Genomic DNA, 16716 nt, shown 5'->3' with positions numbered 1-16716 from the left:
GCCCCAGCCCTCCGCGCCTTTGCCCGGCCCGCCCGCTCCCGCCCGAGTCCTTGAACTCACCCAGATGTCGGGAGCGTCACGGGACCGACGGCGACAGGTAGCGGCCGCGGCGGGCGGGGTCCCCCCCCAGGGGTCCCGAAGGCTGAGCGCCGGGGCCGGAGCGAGCGCGCCGCAGGTCCGCGGGCAGCTTTTCTCCGAGGTTGGAGCGAGAGCTGGAGCGTCACGATAAGTTTTAAGACAAGGAGGTCGGAGGGAAGACCCCGGCCTACTCTAGAGGTGCTTCGCACAACTCGATCGGTGCACAGCAGTTGTTTCGCGTGTTGATTCATTTGCCCTACTCGGACCGAGTGGGATGAGTCATAAATAAGGCAATGCTGCTTTTACAGAGACGGCTTCAGTAATGTCAGCGAAGAAGTGTGTTTGATGTGGGTAAGGAGAATAACAGAGGGAACTGCTAGATTCTCTTAATAGAGCGTCCTGGATTCACCTGGATTGAAAAGGGAGTGTCAGGTGGCCGGAGGAATTCAGGTATTCCGCAGGGACACTTCCTGTGGGTTAGCCGAGAGGGAGACACACTGGGTGAGTAGAAATAATTCAGAACGCAAGACTAGCTGGGGAAGGAGCTTGCCAATCAGAAGAAAGGCATTCGCAAGGTACAAACTTCCAAGGCAGGTTGATGCATTAAGAAAATGTATAAAACTAAAAACCTCAAGAGCAAGAGAAGTTACCTATTGCAGGAATGTTTGCAACAGATAACTTTTGACCCTTGTTTTGTTGTAAGAATTTTTGTTTTGGTTGGATGTGATGGTACACACCTGGAGTCCCAGCACTTGGGGGCCTGAGGCCGGAGGATGGATGTAAATTCGAGGCCAGCCTAGGGAACATAGCGGGTTCAAAGCCAATCGGAACTACTGAAAAAAATTTTTTTTGCTTGTTTGTTTTATGTTTCTGTTTTTTTGAGACAGGGTCACTATGTACTTCAGGCTGGCCTTGAACTCATTATGTAGCTCATGCTGGCATCAAACTAGAGGTGATCCTCCTGCCTCAGCCTCCTGAGTGCTGGAATTACGGGCACAAAGCACCATGCCTGGTTCAAAGAACTTGTTTTTAACTTTTCACCTTATTTATAAAATAGTTAACTTAGAATAGCTATTACAATATCTAGGCTTTGGCAGTACATATACTAAAATATCTAGATACAACTTTATTTGCTCATAATTAAGGTTTTGCTGTGTTAAGATCCAAAAAGAAAGCAGAAGGGGCTGGGGATTTAGCTCAGCGACACAGCGCCTGCCTGGCAAGAGCAAGGTCTTGAGTTCAATTCCCGGTACTGAGAAAAACAAACAAACAAACAAACAAAAAAGAAAGCAGAAGTCCTCATATATAATACCTCAAAGAATGTCATTGCTTTTATTAGTATTAAATTTGTGGACCATCAAGGAAATAGGTATGGAAGGAGAATTAGGCATAGGTCCAGTTTTGAAGTTTTTAAATAAGTTCTTTTTTTTTTTATTTTAAAGAATAAAACAAGGATAACATAATAATAGGGGGGACTTAGCAAATTACAGACAAAATGGTAGGAAATTATCAATGGTTATCTTAAATAAGTTCTTTAAAAACAAGTCTTTTTGAACTTAAGTGGAAGATAATGCTTTCTCTATTGAACTTTTAGAGAAAAAAAGTTCTTGCTCTGTAATTCAGGGCGGCCTTGAACTCGTGACAGTCCTCCTGCCTCCACCTCTCGAATGCTGGGATGACAGGCTTGTGCCACCATGTCCTGCTAAGAAAAATGCATGGAAGATATGTATTTTCTTTTTTAGTCAGGGTATAGTTTGGGCTGGACTTCAGCTCACCAGCCCAGGCAGGCCTGGAACTCATGGTGATCTGCCCTAGCCTCCTGAGTGCTGGGATGACAGGCATGCAGCACCATACTCAGAAGGTAATATAACATGCTTTCTGAAACCAAATGTAAACCTGAATAGCCTTGGTTTGTGCAGGCTGAGTTACGAATGCCATTTGTATTTGTGGTTTTGTGAAACTGGATTCACAGAATTTAGGATCTTGGCAGTTCATTGTTTATTACTCAACTTCATGTTGATTGTATTGACATTGTTTAATTGTGGATATTCTCATCTGTGGACATCTGTTTAAGGTAACTGATTCCTGAGGTGGTCGGATTCTAATGTGAATATTCATATAAGCAAGGACTTCTTTGAATAAAACTAAAGAGCTAAACAATTAGATAAGAACGTCTTTAAACGTATGAGCCGTTGATTTAAGTGTACGTGTGGAATGGGTATTTTCTTTAATTTGTTTTTGTTTAGATTTGACTTCTTGGATTTTTTTTTTTTCTTTTTTGGTCTTTTTGAGACAGGGTCTCACTATGCAATTCAGGCTGGCCTCAAGCTCACTTTGTACTCAGGCTGGTCTCGAATTTGCAAGGATCCTCCTGCCTCAGACTCCCGAGTGCTGGGATTACAGTTATGCATCACCATGCCCGGCTTTTGTTGTTGTTGTTGTTTTAAATTTTTTGACTTCTTGAACGTTTAACCTTGAGTTCCTCTAATTACTTCCCTATAAGGGGCTTTTTTTTGAGACAGGGTCTTGCTGTGTAGTTCAGGATGGCCTTCAACTCAAAGTTATCCTCCTGCCCAGTTTTCTGAGTACTAAGATTACAGGTGTGTGCTTCCATGCCTAATTTATAATGGTTTTTTAAAAATTCCAGATTGGTGTCCTGTTAATCTGATTTAATCCTCTATCCTGTTTTTCCATGTTTATGTTGCTGTCATCCTTAATTGTGCTAATCACATTCATTCTTCCAAACTCAAAATGAGATCAAGGAAAGGTAATCTTTTGAGTACAATTCTTTCTTTCTTTTTTCTTCTGAAAGGTATGGAGAGTAGTTTTACAAAAAACTCAAATTCTGGAAAGCTGAGGCTCAAGGGTTGCAAGTCTGAGCCCAGCCTGGATGACTTAGCAAGACCTTGTCTCAAAAAATAGAAAGGGCTGGAAATGTAGCCTAGTGCAAAAGTGCTGGCTTCAACCCCCAGCACCACAACAAAAGAAAAACAAACCGAAAAAAAACTCAATGGGGAGGACAGTGTTTCTGTGGTAGCCGGGCGAGGTGGCCCATGCCTGGTATCTCAGTACTTCGGAGATTGGAGCAGGAGGGTCATGCTGAATTTAAGGCCAGCCTGGGCTACACCACGAGACCCTCTCTCAAAAAGAAAGAAGGAGAAAGAAGGGAAGAAATTCTGCTCTATAGTGTACACTATAGTAAAATTCTTAACAATTGGATCGTCTTCCTAAAAACATTGCATTTTAAAGGTCAATATATATTTTAGGATGTAGCGTTTCTTCCTTTGTTGGCTATTTGGCCATTAAAAGGCAAGTTCTCTACATATTATATTTTGTCTGAAGCAGCAGTTTCAGTAAGAAATCTTTTCACATTCAAATGATTCTGTCTTGTGTCTAAATGGGGGAAGAGTTTGCTTATTTATCTCAGGCATTTTCTTCCCGATTGCTTTAAGTTCTTCAGGTGAGTTTCACCTTACTGAGGTTTAGACTACAGAAAATGTTCTTTTCTATCAGTGGCGCTAAGATTTGAGGCCCTTTTTATCACAAAGGTATGTAGGGTGAGCCGCTCTTGATTAACTGCCAGTGACTCCACGACATTGTGTCAAGACCAGGTAGTTGGCTGCAGAGATAAAATCATATTCCTTGTTCTGAGACAGGGTTTTGCTATGCAGCTTGGGCTGCCCTTGAACTTGGGGTGATCGTCAGCCTCCAGCTTTGATGGTTGGCAAAATTTTAGGAGAAATCCGCCCTCTGACTCAGCAGGCCTTGACCTTTGAACCTTGGTCACATATGCATCAGAGTCACCTGGGAGCAAAGAAAGAAAATCTGCTCAGGCTGCCTCCCAGACCAGCAAAGCCAGGCACTCCAGGCCCGGGCATGGGAATGTTGAGGCTGCGCTGTGTCCGGGTCAGCCCAGGTGGAGAAGCGCGTCATGGGGCAGGTCGGGCCCGGCTTCCTTAGCCAGAGGTGGCGATAGCAGCTGCTGGGGTGCAGGACAGAGCTGCCGGTGAGGTACTGGGGAGTACAGGGCACTGAAGAAGCCCCTGTTGTTTTAGCAGTGCCAGGACCTGGGGCAGAGTGGGGAAGTGGACACGACCTGGTGCAAACAAGCCAGCGGGGGAAGGCGGGTCCTCCCGGGACGCCGGCCCCTGCCCCGGGCTCCGTGGCCGAGTGTCCGGCAGAGCTGCGGGTGCGTCTCAGAAGGGCCTCACAGAGATTCCCCTTCAGCTCGCTGCTCAGGGAGTCTTCTTCGGGGCGCTGGCTTCTTAGGGCACGTTCCGTGCGAACTTGGAGTCTCAGGTCTTCCTGAGGTGCAGCCTCCATCCGCGGGCGGGGTTTCTTCGTGCTCCTCGTAGTCGTTGCTGGTGGCAGTAACTGGGTCTGTGCTGTGTGACATCTGGGGTTCGAGCAGCAGTTTTGGCTGCGACGCTTTGGTAGTCTGTGGGATTTTTTTGTTTCATTTTTAAATTTTTTTTTGAGATGGTTGAGTAGACTGTTGTTATTTTCCTTCTAGGGGTGCAGAGGAAATTCCTGCCTTCTTATAGAAATAGGAGGAAGGGGATACGATTGCTCCCTACAGTAAAGACAAATATGAGAGGCTCCACCCGTTTTCCCCAAATAAGCTCTTCTATCCCCTTCCCTAGAGCGGTGTTTCCAGCCTAAACAGTTTTCACTGGTATACTTATTAACATGGTTTGAAAATTTCATGTGTCCTTAATTCATAAAACTGTCTCAGGTAGGAAGGGTAAAATGTGTGACTTTTTCAAGTGATTTTTTTTTTTTTTTTCTTTTTTAGTTCAGGCTGGCCTTGAACTCATGGTGATTGATCCTCCTGTCTCAGCCTCCCGAGTGCCAAGCATGTGAGAGGGGGAGTGGTGCTTCCTTTGTGTTTTGTTTTTTTGTTTTCCTTTTTGTTTTGGTTTTTTGAGACAGGGTCTCACTATGCAGTTCAGGTTGCCCTTGAGCTCACCATGTAGTCACCCAGGCTGGTCTTGACTCCAACGATCTTCCTGCCTCAGCCTCCCCAGTGCTGGGATTATGGGTATGCACCACCATTTCCAGCTGTTTTTGAGACAGAGCCGTGCTGACTCACTAAATTGTCCAGGTTGGGTTTGAACTTGTGATCCACCTGCCTCAGCTTCCCAGAGAGCTGAGGTTATAAGCATGCACCTATAACCTGAGTCTGGCTGTACAGATGTTCTTAAAAGAACAATCACTCTATTGGTAATTAAGCATTTTCATGCTTTTGTTTACAGTGTAGCCTTAGAGTCTGAGGTACGAACTATTCATTATACCTGACTTTAAAGGGCAGCACTATTTTTTGACAATTATAGAGTATGAAGCCATATAATACTTAAATCCATGACCCTGGTCTTAGGCTGGTGTGAGCTTTGTATTGTGGTTTTCTTAGTGCTGTGCCTTCTCCTTTCCCTATACTTAATTTAAATTAGCACGTCTGAGTAGCAGAAAGAATGACATTATCTTTAGTAGCATTCCAAGTTGCGCTTTGAAATGTGTGTGTGTGTGTATGTGTGTGTTTAAAGAGTTTTTTGCACAGTTAATGTCTGATAAAAAATAAACTGTTATTACTTGCTGCTATTTTAACTAATATTCCTTGTCATATTATCTAGAGTCTAGACTATGCTTAGGAGTTCAGATGGGGTAAAAATCTGTTGGCTGACCCTGTTGCCTTTACGCTTAAAACGTGGGAATTGCGGGTAGCCCTCACTCAGAGACGTCATGTCTACTTCTAAGAACCTTCGCTGTGGCACGTCCGAGACCCCAGGAGAAAAGGAGATGGGGTGCCCGCCGCAGGGCAGTGGAGGGACAGCCACGGTGGCTCACGCAAGGACAGCCCCCCAAGCCAGCGTGCAGCAGGTGTGGGCCTCCACTTCGGCTCCTCGGGAAGGCTGCCACGCCGCTGTACATTCTCTTTATATTCTCTCTTCTGCATGACTGAGTCTTTACTTTCAAGTGATGAGCGGTATGCCAGATACTAACATATAACAAGTTCTTAGTCCCGGCATCGATCAGTTTTTTTTGTTTGTCTTGAGACAGGGTTTTACTGTGTAGTCGATTAGATTGTAAACTCGAGATCCTCCTGTCTCAGTCTTCCAAGTGCTGGGATTACAGGCATGCGCCACCACGCCTGGCTCCTGTAGTATTTTCAGTTTGGGAAGACAGAGTGCTATTTTAAATACTTTCCATAATGTCAAATCAGTGTATTTTAAAAAGAATTTGGAAAGTACAGAAAAGCTCAAGAAAATCACACAAGATACATTAAAAGCTAGGGGAGGGAGACTCAGTTGGCATTTCGATGTCTTCTGATGTGTTTCTCCTTTTTGTGGTGCTGGAGATTGAACCTGGGGCCTCTCAAATGCTGGGCAGGTGCCACCCGAGCCCCACGCCTGGCCCTTTGTAGTTTTTCAATAATGAAAGTATTTATGCCATAGTATATTATACTTAGCTACAAATGAGGACAGAGGATGAATGAAAGGAATATGAATCTGTGGTTTTTTTTGGTTTTTCTCTGGTACCGGGAACCGAACTCACGACCTTGCGCTTGCCAGGCAGGCGCTTTGCCGCTGAGCTAAATCCCCAGCCCCTGAATCTGTGCTTTTAAGTGATAGGTGGGAAAGTCAGCCTCAGCCTGGAGCTTGCTGGTGTCGAATCCAGTAGCCACCAGCTGAGGCTGCTGGAGAAGATAGCAGGCACGGAGAACTCCCTCCCGGATGCCAGCATTGGGAACTTCAGATAAAAATGAATGATTCTCTAAGTATGAATATATTTCTGGTATTACACAAGATAGTTTTTTCCTTCAGAATTTGGACCATGTCGTATCTTCTGTTTAACGAGGCATCACGAGCATCTGCAATACCAGGTATTTGTTTGAAATACCAGAAATTTATCTTTACAAACAGCTTGAACTGTTGGTCCCTAAAGCAGTTCAGGCTCTTACCAAAAATGCTTGAAACTAGAAGCGTCGCAGCTTTGGGAGTTGTCAGCTTTGAAGTATTTGCACAGACTTGGTCTGTTGCGTGTCTAAATTTGAAATCCAAAACTTGAAATGCTCCACAATCTGCAGCTTTTTGAATGCCCCGTCCGTGATTGCGGGTTTTGGGTAGAGATGCTCACCCCGCAGCCAGAGTTGTTGAGGGTCAAGTCACCTCCAGCTTCAAGCAGACCCAGGTTCCCTGCTTGACACGCTGGCGCTTTGTTTCTTTGCAGGCGGGCGCCACGTCCATGTGGGCTTCGTGCTGCGGGCTGCTGAATGAAGTCATGGGCACCGGAGCCGTCAGGGGCCAGCAGGCAGGGTTCCCGGGAGGCGCCGGGCCGTTCTCGTTCACAGCAAGCTCAGACTTTTCTGCGTACCCACCAGCACCCACAGAAGGGCCTAATATAGTCTGCAAAGCCTGTGGCCTCTCATTTTCAGTCTTTAGAAAGAAGGTGAGTTGGGTGAAACGTTACCTACCGAAGATAGGAGTGAGAGTTCTTGACAGGAGGCTATTTTGAGGAAGCAGTGGATCCTCCTTTGGTTTGGTTTGGTTTGATTTTGTTGAGAGAGGGCGCACTGTGTTGTTCAGGCAGACCCTGACATGCAGTGATCTTCCTGCCTCAGCCTCCTGGGCGCTGGGATCACAGGCGTGTGGCACCATGCCCAGCCTCTTTTTTTAAATAAGGAAAGTGTTCACAGAGGGACAGGCCAGGAGGAAAGACTGCAGTTGTGCTTTCCGCTTACTCCATATGGCTCAAGTCAGCTCTGTTCTAGTAATTACATGTTTGCGGCGAGGGGCGGAAAGGCTTTAATTCATTAACACGGGGTGTGTGTTTTTCCAAAGGGCTGCATTTGAACTGTGAATCTCAACTGCCACGCAGCGACTCTAGTGCTTTCTATGCCTTTGGGAACACTCACATGTCGGTACAAATAGGTTGCTATCGTGGGAGTAGGCAAGAGCCAAAATTTAAATTTTAGTAGAAGGCAGGAAGAAAACGTGCTTTCATCCTGGCCTCTGTTTTCTATGATGACATGCTTTCTTTCTGCAGCATGTGTGCTGTGACTGCAAGAAGGATTTCTGCTCCGTGTGCTCGGTCTTCCAAGAAAACCTCCGCCGCTGCTCCACCTGCCACCTGCTCCAGGAGACGGCCTTTCAGCGGCCGCAGCTGATGCGCCTGAAGGTGAAGGACCTGCGGCAGTACCTCACGCTGCGGAACATCCCCACCGACACCTGCCGCGAGAAGGCGGACCTGGTGGACCTGGTGCTGTGCCATCACGGACTGGGCTCTGAGGACGACCTGGACACCAGCAGCCTGCACTCTTCCCGCTCCCGGGCATCCAGCTTTTTTACAGAGTCCCTGTTTGCCCGCTACACAGCCTCCTCAGCCGCCGAGGCCTCCTTCCCGGGGGAGCTCGCAGGCCGGGGCTGCGCCTCCGGGCCCGGAACCCTGGCGCAGGTAGGAGGGCCTGACTGGTGGGTAGGGCCTCGCGCTTGGTGATGGCTGGGGTGGCAAGTCCCATGGGAGCCGAGGCGCCTCTCGGGCTGGTCCCGGCCAGCAGGCGCTCCTGGCATGTGGTGTCAAAGCGCAAGGTCCAAAGGGTCCAAAAGCAGCTCCTTGGCTTCTTGGTGACCATTTTCCCGGCTGCAGCATTAAAAAGTCACCATGGAAGCGGTGGCGCAGATAGCACATAAACACTGGTGTCTCAGTGGCTGCAGCCCGGCAGTGTAAGTGCCCGAGCCCCACGCCTGGCGGAGGGCACGGTTCCAGTGCGGGCAGGGAAAGCTGCCGGGCAGGGGCGGCGCAGCTGTTTACCAGCTGGACACTGTGCTTGGGAGGTCCTGGCGTGTCCTCCTGCAGGACACGAGAGCACTGGTGACGCATGCTGTTACGTGGGCCTGGCTCTGAAACACCACAGCGTCGCGTGCGTGCGAGCTCGGGCGGCGAGGCAGGAGGGTTGTGAGTGTGAGGCCAGCCTGGACACCACAGCGAGAGCTCATCTCCAAAAACTTGTATCTTTTTCAGTGTTGTTTTAGTATAAATGAATTGTTCTGAACAGTTTTCTCCCTGGAAGAAAGAGGTTATTAAAAGCAGAGAAGAACTTGGTCTAGCTGCCTTCCAAATACTCCTGAGTTAGAAAAGCCCAAGCCAGGAATTTTATTTGTTCACATGAGAACTGGCCTAATTCTGATACAGACCTGAGACACACGTGACTTCAGACCGCTCCTGGGTAGATGGCGCAGTTCAGAGGCGTGGGTGGTTGGATGATACAGCTTGGTGCTTATGAATCAGAAGAGTGCAGTGTTTGAAATTGGAAACTGACCCAGACGATTGTAGAGCTGTAGTCAAAATAAAACCTGTAAAACGTATATAATCCAAATGGAAGAGACTTCGGTTTCTCCTGAAAGAAAGAGTGTTTCTGTTGCCGTTTCTTTTTTGGAGACAGAGTCTCACTTGCTATGTAGTCCAGGCTGGCCTTGAGAACCTGTGGTAATCTTCCTGCCTCAGCCTCCCCAGTGCTAGGGTTACAGGCGTGTGCTGCCATACTCAGCTTGTTTAGAGGAAGATTGAGATTTAGAACCAGCGTGGCCACCAGTGAGGAAGCCTTCGGAGTGAGTGGTCCGTTAGTCGGATCAGATGCCCCTCACACTTGCACACAGCGCAGGCAGAGTTAGCTCTTTCTTGCCCTTCTTCGAGGCTCCAGTTAGGCCAGCCACCTGCAGCTCCTCTGATGCCAACACACGGCCTTCCTTGGGCGTCAGGTGACTCGGGAGCAGGCACTCACCAAGGGCCCGCTCTTGGCAGGAGCAGCAGCTCTCGGATCCAAAGGTGCAGCACGGGCCAGGCGCTTGGGTCGTTCTCCAGAAGACGGGCTAGAGCTCTGCCCTCGAGAGCTGGGGCTGCTGGGTCAGGGAAAGGGGACCCCTCACATCACCGTGCACATGGTGTCCGCAGGCACACAGTGAAGCGGCTTCCGCAGACATGGAGGATGACGAGGAGGAGGAGGAGGAGGATGAGGAGGAGGAGGATGAGGATGATGATGAAGAGAACTTGGAGGAGGAGGTGAGGCCCACAGAACCTGGTCCCCCTGGTCACCCAGGAGACACCTGCCGGCCTTCTCTGGTCAGCACAGGCTGCTGCTGTGGCTGGCCGGGGTGGGACTTGGGGCCCAACCAGTAGAGGTGACAGTGGCTACTCTGCTTGCAGACCCTTGGGCTCTCCAGGAAGCGGGGCAGAGCCTCCCTGTCCGACCTGTCCAGCCTGGAGGAGGTGGAGGGCATGAGCGTGCGCCAGCTCAAGGAGGTCCTGGCACGGAACTTCGTCAGCTACTCAGGCTGCTGCGAGAAGTGGGAGCTGGTGGAGAAGGTCAGCCGGCTGTACAAGGAGAACGAGGAGAACCAGAAGTCATGTAGGTGCACCTGCGCTGGAGCTTTGCCGCCCCAGCCAGACAGATTGCTTTTTGGGACAGCCGCGTAACTTTTCCGTGAGAACAAACCCTGTTTACAAACTGGAACAGGTTTGTTCTGCACCTGCCAGATGAGCTGGGCGACCCTTGTCTAGCCTGGTTTTCGTACCATCCCTGACTGCCTTGGGAGGTAGCTTGTCATCTCAGTCACAGCTTACTCTTTTTGGGGGGGGCGGGTATTGGGAATCAAACTGAGGACCTTGCGCTTGCCAGGCAGGCACTTGTGCCACTGAGCTATATTCCCAGCCCAGTCACAACTTAAAAGCTCACTGGGCAAAATGCACCACAGATGGTAAGGCTCAGCCCATGGCCTCGCATATGACCAGGTTGCTAAGTAAGCTTCAGAGCTCAGGTTGAAAACCTCTGACTATTTTAAGTGTGGCCTGGAATCCTCCCTCATCACATGGCCAAGGGACAGAGCCTCTGTGGGCATTCAGTGGTGTTCAGACTGAGAAAGCTGATGTTCTTATCTAGATTTAGAGATCCTCAAGGGGTGTGTGGTGCAAACCTGTAATCTCAGCACTCAGGAGGCTGAGGCAGGAGGATCGCTGTGAGTTTAGCACCAGCCTGGACTACACGGCAAGACTGTCAAAGCAAAATGAAAAAAATCCTCTCATCAACTGTTACCTTGAATTTTTTTCTTTAAAGCCAGTTAGTAACAAGTTTATGGCTAGAATAGGCAAGGTAGTTTGGCACACCTACCTTCTGGAATGCTGCTGTAGCAAGGGTGCAGGAGTCCTGGGGGGAGCACCCTGGCAGCAAGGGCGCTATGGTTCATGTGCCGCAGTGCCCATCCGCAAGGTTTCTGTGTAGGGGTTACACACAGGTGGTTTCGTGTGTCGCTGCTCACTCTCAGCCTGGTCTGTCTCTGGTTTGGAGGAAGCGTGTTGTTCAGAATCTCCTTGTGGGTGTGGCCTCGGCTGCTATGCCAGGGGTTCCCCCACGGCGCCCCTGACTCCGCAGGCTGTCTGCTCAACACCCATCAGATGCAGAGGTGGAGGGAACTCCATCAAGGTGCATCTCCTGCTTGTGAGATCTGTCTTCCAGTGTCTGGCCGTCCTGACAGCAGGCTGGCTGGCCCTTCTGGCTGCAGTTCTCGTGTGCTCTTTGCACCCAGGGTCAGGGTCGCTGCCGGTCCCCTCAGGACGTGCGTGCATGGGGTCCGCAGCCATCGCACCCTGAATGCGCCTGACCTCTTCTGAGCGCAGACAGGCCTTGGTCCCTAGGTCAGGGCCAGATCTCGGCGGAGGTGGCCTTTCTACTTGTCGCCTTGCAACCCAGAGCCCGGCACCCTCAGCGCTGATGCCAGGGCACCGTGGGGAAGGGGCGAGGCGATGCTTGCTTCTCGTACTGCTGGGCGACCCTGCGTGACATGGCCTGGTCATTCCTCACCTGCTCAGCGCAGAAGGTGAAGCACCTCCTCGAGAGGCCTGCGCCCAGGCTTGCGTGCTGAAGGCCAGCCCAGGGCTTCAGTTTATTCTGGGTACCGAATTAGCACAGCCTCACACGGGCACCGGAAATGACGGCGAGGTGTGTAAGTGGAAGTAGCTCACGTTGCTTGCTCAGGTGCTTCCTAGCCGTCCCTCGGCAAGCCTTGCTCCGTCAGGAGTGTGAGGGGTGACGCCTCCCCCGGGCTCTCGGTGGGCAACCCCAGCTCTCCTTTGCCTTCCAGACGGCGAGCGGCTGCAGCTGCAGGACGAGGAGGACGACAGCCTGTGCCGCATCTGCATGGATGCCGTCATCGACTGTGTCCTGCTCGAGTGTGGACACATGGTCACCTGCACCAAGTGCGGCAAGCGCATGAGCGAGTGTCCCATCTGCCGGCAGTACGTGGTGCGAGCCGTGCACGTGTTCAAGTCCTGAGGCCGCGCTGCCCAGCTGGATCCCAGACATTTCGATGCACAGAGCGACTGGAAACTTACTGTTGAAAGGCAGAAGCTATTTTTTAAAATTATTTTCACTACTAATGGGGACGGACAGGTTCATCTAAGTTGAAGACACGCTGGTCCATGCCATCAACCTGTAGCCCGAATTCTACGGGGCTTGTCACTTGTTCCCGGGAGCAGTGACTGCCGAAGTCGGACTGGCGACAGCGTGGGGCGTCCTGGCATCTGACCCTTCTGCGTGGACACGTCTGTTGACACCGGGTGGGGCGAGCTCACTGTCACAGCAGCCGATGGGGCACGCAGCACACGGTGGACCTCTGACATTCCCTTTGTCAGTTACGTGTATTTTAAATGCGAACACCTGATGAATGTAATCAAGTTTCCACATCGTTGCTGTTTCTGCATTTCAGCCTAATCAGGAACGGACGTTCTGTAGTCAACTGCCAGGGCCTTAGACTAACATGTCCATTTCTGTTCAGGTACAGCTTTTTATAGCAAGGGCTGCCTCTACTCTAGCTTCTTACGTTACAAGAGTGTGTGCTGTGTTATTAATGTATGATTAGTTTACACTGTTCTGTGGGGTGAAGGTGTATTTTTCGTGCTACCTGCTAGCTAATTTCAACTTTAGAAATAAAGTCCGATGTAAAAAATGCTTTACCTCACGTCTTCCTCACGTCCGCCCTGGCCTGGGGCTTCTTCAGAGATTCCGTCTCCAGCAATGTGTAAGGTCAGCTGCTGACACTGTATTCTGTGATCTGGGATTGTCTTGCAGGGTGGGGATCGCAGTACTGGGGACTGAAACCAGGGCCTTCACACTGAGCTGTAATCCCCCATTTGGTTTTTAAAATACTGAGACAGACTGTAAGTACCTATATTGCTCAGGTTGGGCTCAAACTTGAGATCCTCCTGCCTCAGCTGCCCAGAGAGAGTGCTGAGGGTTACAACCCTGTACCACCAGGCCTGAGTCATCCAGTGTTATGCTAGGCTCTGAACAGTTTTCTGCAGAGGGCTGCATGGGGAAGCCAGCCACTGGGAAGTCCCAGGACCTGTCTAAAACCACCTTTAAAAAGTGGCTGCAGCTGCACCAGGGCTGGGTGGTGCAGACGTGCAGCATGCATAAAGCTGTGGGTCCTGCCCCCTCCGGAGTGAGCACGTCACCAGACCCTCGCTTCAGTGTGTTTTTCCAGCCCTTCGAATATGTGGTGTTAGCTCATACAGAAAGGTTCTGGCTCTCTGTAGGTCCAGCTTGGGTCAGAGTGGCTTTTAGTTGAGCCCAAATGGATTCAGCCCACTGGCAGTGGGCAGACTTAGGAAATGGCTAACCTGCTCTCGGGCAAGTCACCAGCTGTCTTCTGACTGCAGAAAGGAGTTTTACCAACATAATGCTCTAACAGGTTTTGCATATATTTACCTGAACATCACTGGGGGTAAAATACACCACTCTTCCATTCTAGAAACACGTACTCTACCATAAACGGAAGGTGGGCGCGACTCCGCAGCTGAGCCTTGGGAAAGCCAAAACCCATCTGTGCATTCACCCACTTGGCGGGCGAACAGCAAGGTATGTCAGGAGAGCCAAAGCAGCAGTAGGTGAGTTTTACCCATGAAATGCACACTGCTAAATTTCTGGGCATTTATGATGTGTTTAAAAAAGTTTTCTTTTGATTTTTTTTGGTAGAAGTAGCCCATTTCAGTACAATGGTACACAGATTTGCAAATTTTGGAGGTCCAAAGCGAAGCCTCAGATCATTCACACGTGAATGATGAACATAGTCACTTTCACCAGGCAAGCCACAGTTCCTCTGACAGTGCAATGGAGCAAGAAGCAAGTGATGCAGACACGGGATGGAGGTCTCCTCGATTCACATGACGAAACAGCAATGTGAGTACGTATCTGTCCCGTACAAATGGTACAAAGTGGTCATGCGGCCAAATGGAATAATCCAATGTTAGAACTATGTCTCAAAGTATAGTGAGGGTCTGGGCAGGGGTGAAACCTATTGGACTTTGAGCCAGCACTGCCATTCAGTGCTGGAAACTAACAGGCCAAATGCTAGATGTTGTGGAATACACAAATGCTGGGATACAAGTAAAATGTTCTGTACGCGCCACTATACTCAAAACTGTATTATGACACCTCATTAACTGAACTGAAAGCATCCATAGGTCCACTGTGCTTAGCAGGGCTTTCTCTTGTTAATCACAGGAATGTAAAAGACTTACAGAAAAGTGACGGATAGGGGTTTGAGGTTTGTAGAATAATCTGAGAAGTCTAGAAGCTTAACTAAATTGGGTCAGCAATTCTATACCCTAGGGTGGCTCACTGCCTGGATGATATAAATGGAAATGAAGGACGACACGCAGGTTTCTGTTCCTTGGAGAAGCTCCAGTCTTTGCCTTCAGCTTGGATGTTATGCTTCTAGTGCCGACTCTCTGGCTTCCGCCTTGGACCCTTCAGCCTTCTGTCACAGACCCATCATCAGCGTCCTGATACAGACTTGCAAGGGGCACTGAAGTGAACTCCAGACCTCGGACTGAATCCTTTGGCCTCCGGTGTGCAGACACCCTCTGCACGCTTCCTGATCCAACTCTATGGCTGATCATTGTAAGCCAACCTTGTAATTTCTTATACATTTATATGTCTTGTATCTGTTTCTCTAGTAAAACCCTGAGTGATACAACCACATTTGAGATTTAGTTCCTTCAAAACTGACTGAGGTAGCCAGCGTGGTGGTACATGCCTGTAATCCCAGCACTGGGGAGGCTGAGACAGGATGATCACTGCAAGACCAGCCCAAACTGCACAGCAAGTTACTGTCTCAACAACAACAAAAAACCTGAGGTTTGATGATTAAAAACGTCTGCCAAGAAAGAAAAAGTTGATGATCTGGTTGCTATTTGCTTATGATTTGAGAGATCTGTGGGTAATTATGAAGCAATTTACATCTCAGTACATGACTATTGAACATCTTGCGGCATTGCATGGTTGCTGTAGCTTTAGGCAGTATATTCCCCCACACTTTCAAAATAGAGCGTAAAAATGTATGCCCTTGTAGATGAGAAGACTTTTTTTTTTTAACTTTTTTGAGACAGGGTCACATGCAGTTCAGGCTGGCCTTGAGCTCACTTTGTAGCCCAGGCTGGCCTCAAACTTGAACTCAGATCCTCTTGTCTCAGCCTCCTGAATGCTGGGATTACAGGCGTGCGCCACCACACCCAGCTATTTTTTCAGTTTAGACATTTACGCTGGAACTCAGCCATCAGGTCCTATTCGTACAGTAATGAACGGAGTGATGCTGTGCACAGACTTGCTGCTCCCACCTCCCAACTAATTTAGAGGGTGACGCTCACCGGCTTCCAAAGTTACATCTGCTAACAGCGCAAGACGAGCAGCGTAGGAACTGTACACAGGAACAAAGCAGAAATTTCAAATGAAATGCTGCAATTTTAAGACACAGAATTGTATAGTACAATCTCTGGATTTCAGAGGGATGTAACATTGGCTTCATGTATAGCAAAGAACAACACTGGTATTGCTGATGTCAACACTGCACCATGATGTAAATATTGATAGGGAAATCTTGACAGACTGGAAGCCTGAGATGGAAACTTTCAACAAAACCAAAGGCAGAGTAGATGTTGATGAGATATGCAAGTACGATGTCAGCTTAAACACAAAGCATCGGCCAGCTGTGTTTTACTCAATCCTAAATGTGAGGTAGAGTTTGATAGTTTAACGAACAAAGTAACAAGGGCAAAGTATCATGGAGAAGTTTTCTTACAACACTGGGATTAAGCTGGGCGTGGTGGTGCACACCTGTAATCTGAGCACTTGGGAGGCTGAGGCAAGAGGATGGCTTTGAGATCGACGCCAGCCTGGGCTATATGAGCGAGTTCAAAGCCAGCCTGCACTACATACCTAGACTGTTTCAAAAAAAAAAAAAAGATTAGAATATATCTCATAAGGGATATATTTACAGCAGAGGAAAAGGAAAATGTTTCTGTCGAGGGAACTATACACACAAAAAAATTGTGGAGCATACTAGCGAGCTGACAGGTGATGAGGCAGGCGAGGCATCAGGAAGACCTACTTTGACAACAGGAAAGCCCAAAAGATGTCAACCATGCCCCACAGGAAAACAAAACATACAAAACATTATCAGTGTAAGTGAAACTTGTGTGTGGAACGTGTTGTCATGTGAGAAGATTGCTTTGGGTGTGACAGTTGAAGCAAAAACCAAGTACACAGCTGATGTGCAAATGTTTATTCTATACTAAGAATTTAATACTTTA

The 16716-nt window shown here is 48.8% G+C and overlaps 1 protein-coding gene across 2 annotated transcripts in view; it reads left to right on the top strand.

The window, feature by feature from the left end:
• The window catches only part of Rnf34 (ring finger protein 34, E3 ubiquitin protein ligase), a 16028-nt gene extending 527 nt beyond the window's left edge, over positions 1-15501 (top strand). The window contains exons 2-8 of one of the 2 annotated variants that reach the window (XR_263846.1): positions 7306-7524; positions 8122-8529; positions 10027-10134; positions 10279-10480; positions 12210-12902; positions 13878-14309; positions 14847-15501. Coding sequence is in view for 1 of the 2 variants with exons in the window: in XM_005403130.2 (XP_005403187.1) it covers positions 7306-7524; positions 8122-8529; positions 10027-10134; positions 10279-10480; positions 12210-12400 (1128 nt within the window). In the remaining variant the exon portion in view is untranslated. Of the gene's footprint in view, positions 1-7305; positions 7525-8121; positions 8530-10026; positions 10135-10278; positions 10481-12209; positions 13074-13877; positions 14310-14846 lie in introns of those variants that run through there. The other variant, XM_005403130.2, reaches the window with a different exon arrangement.
• The last annotated feature ends 1215 nt before the right edge of the window (positions 15502-16716 follow it).

This window comes from Chinchilla lanigera, unplaced genomic scaffold, assembly GCF_000276665.1.
Source record: "Chinchilla lanigera isolate Chin_1 unplaced genomic scaffold, ChiLan1.0 scaffold00081, whole genome shotgun sequence".
In the NCBI taxonomy this organism is placed as follows: domain Eukaryota; kingdom Metazoa; phylum Chordata; class Mammalia; order Rodentia; family Chinchillidae; genus Chinchilla; species Chinchilla lanigera.
Note: the sequence above shows the minus strand (reverse complement) of the source record. Positions and strands in the feature narration are given on the sequence as shown.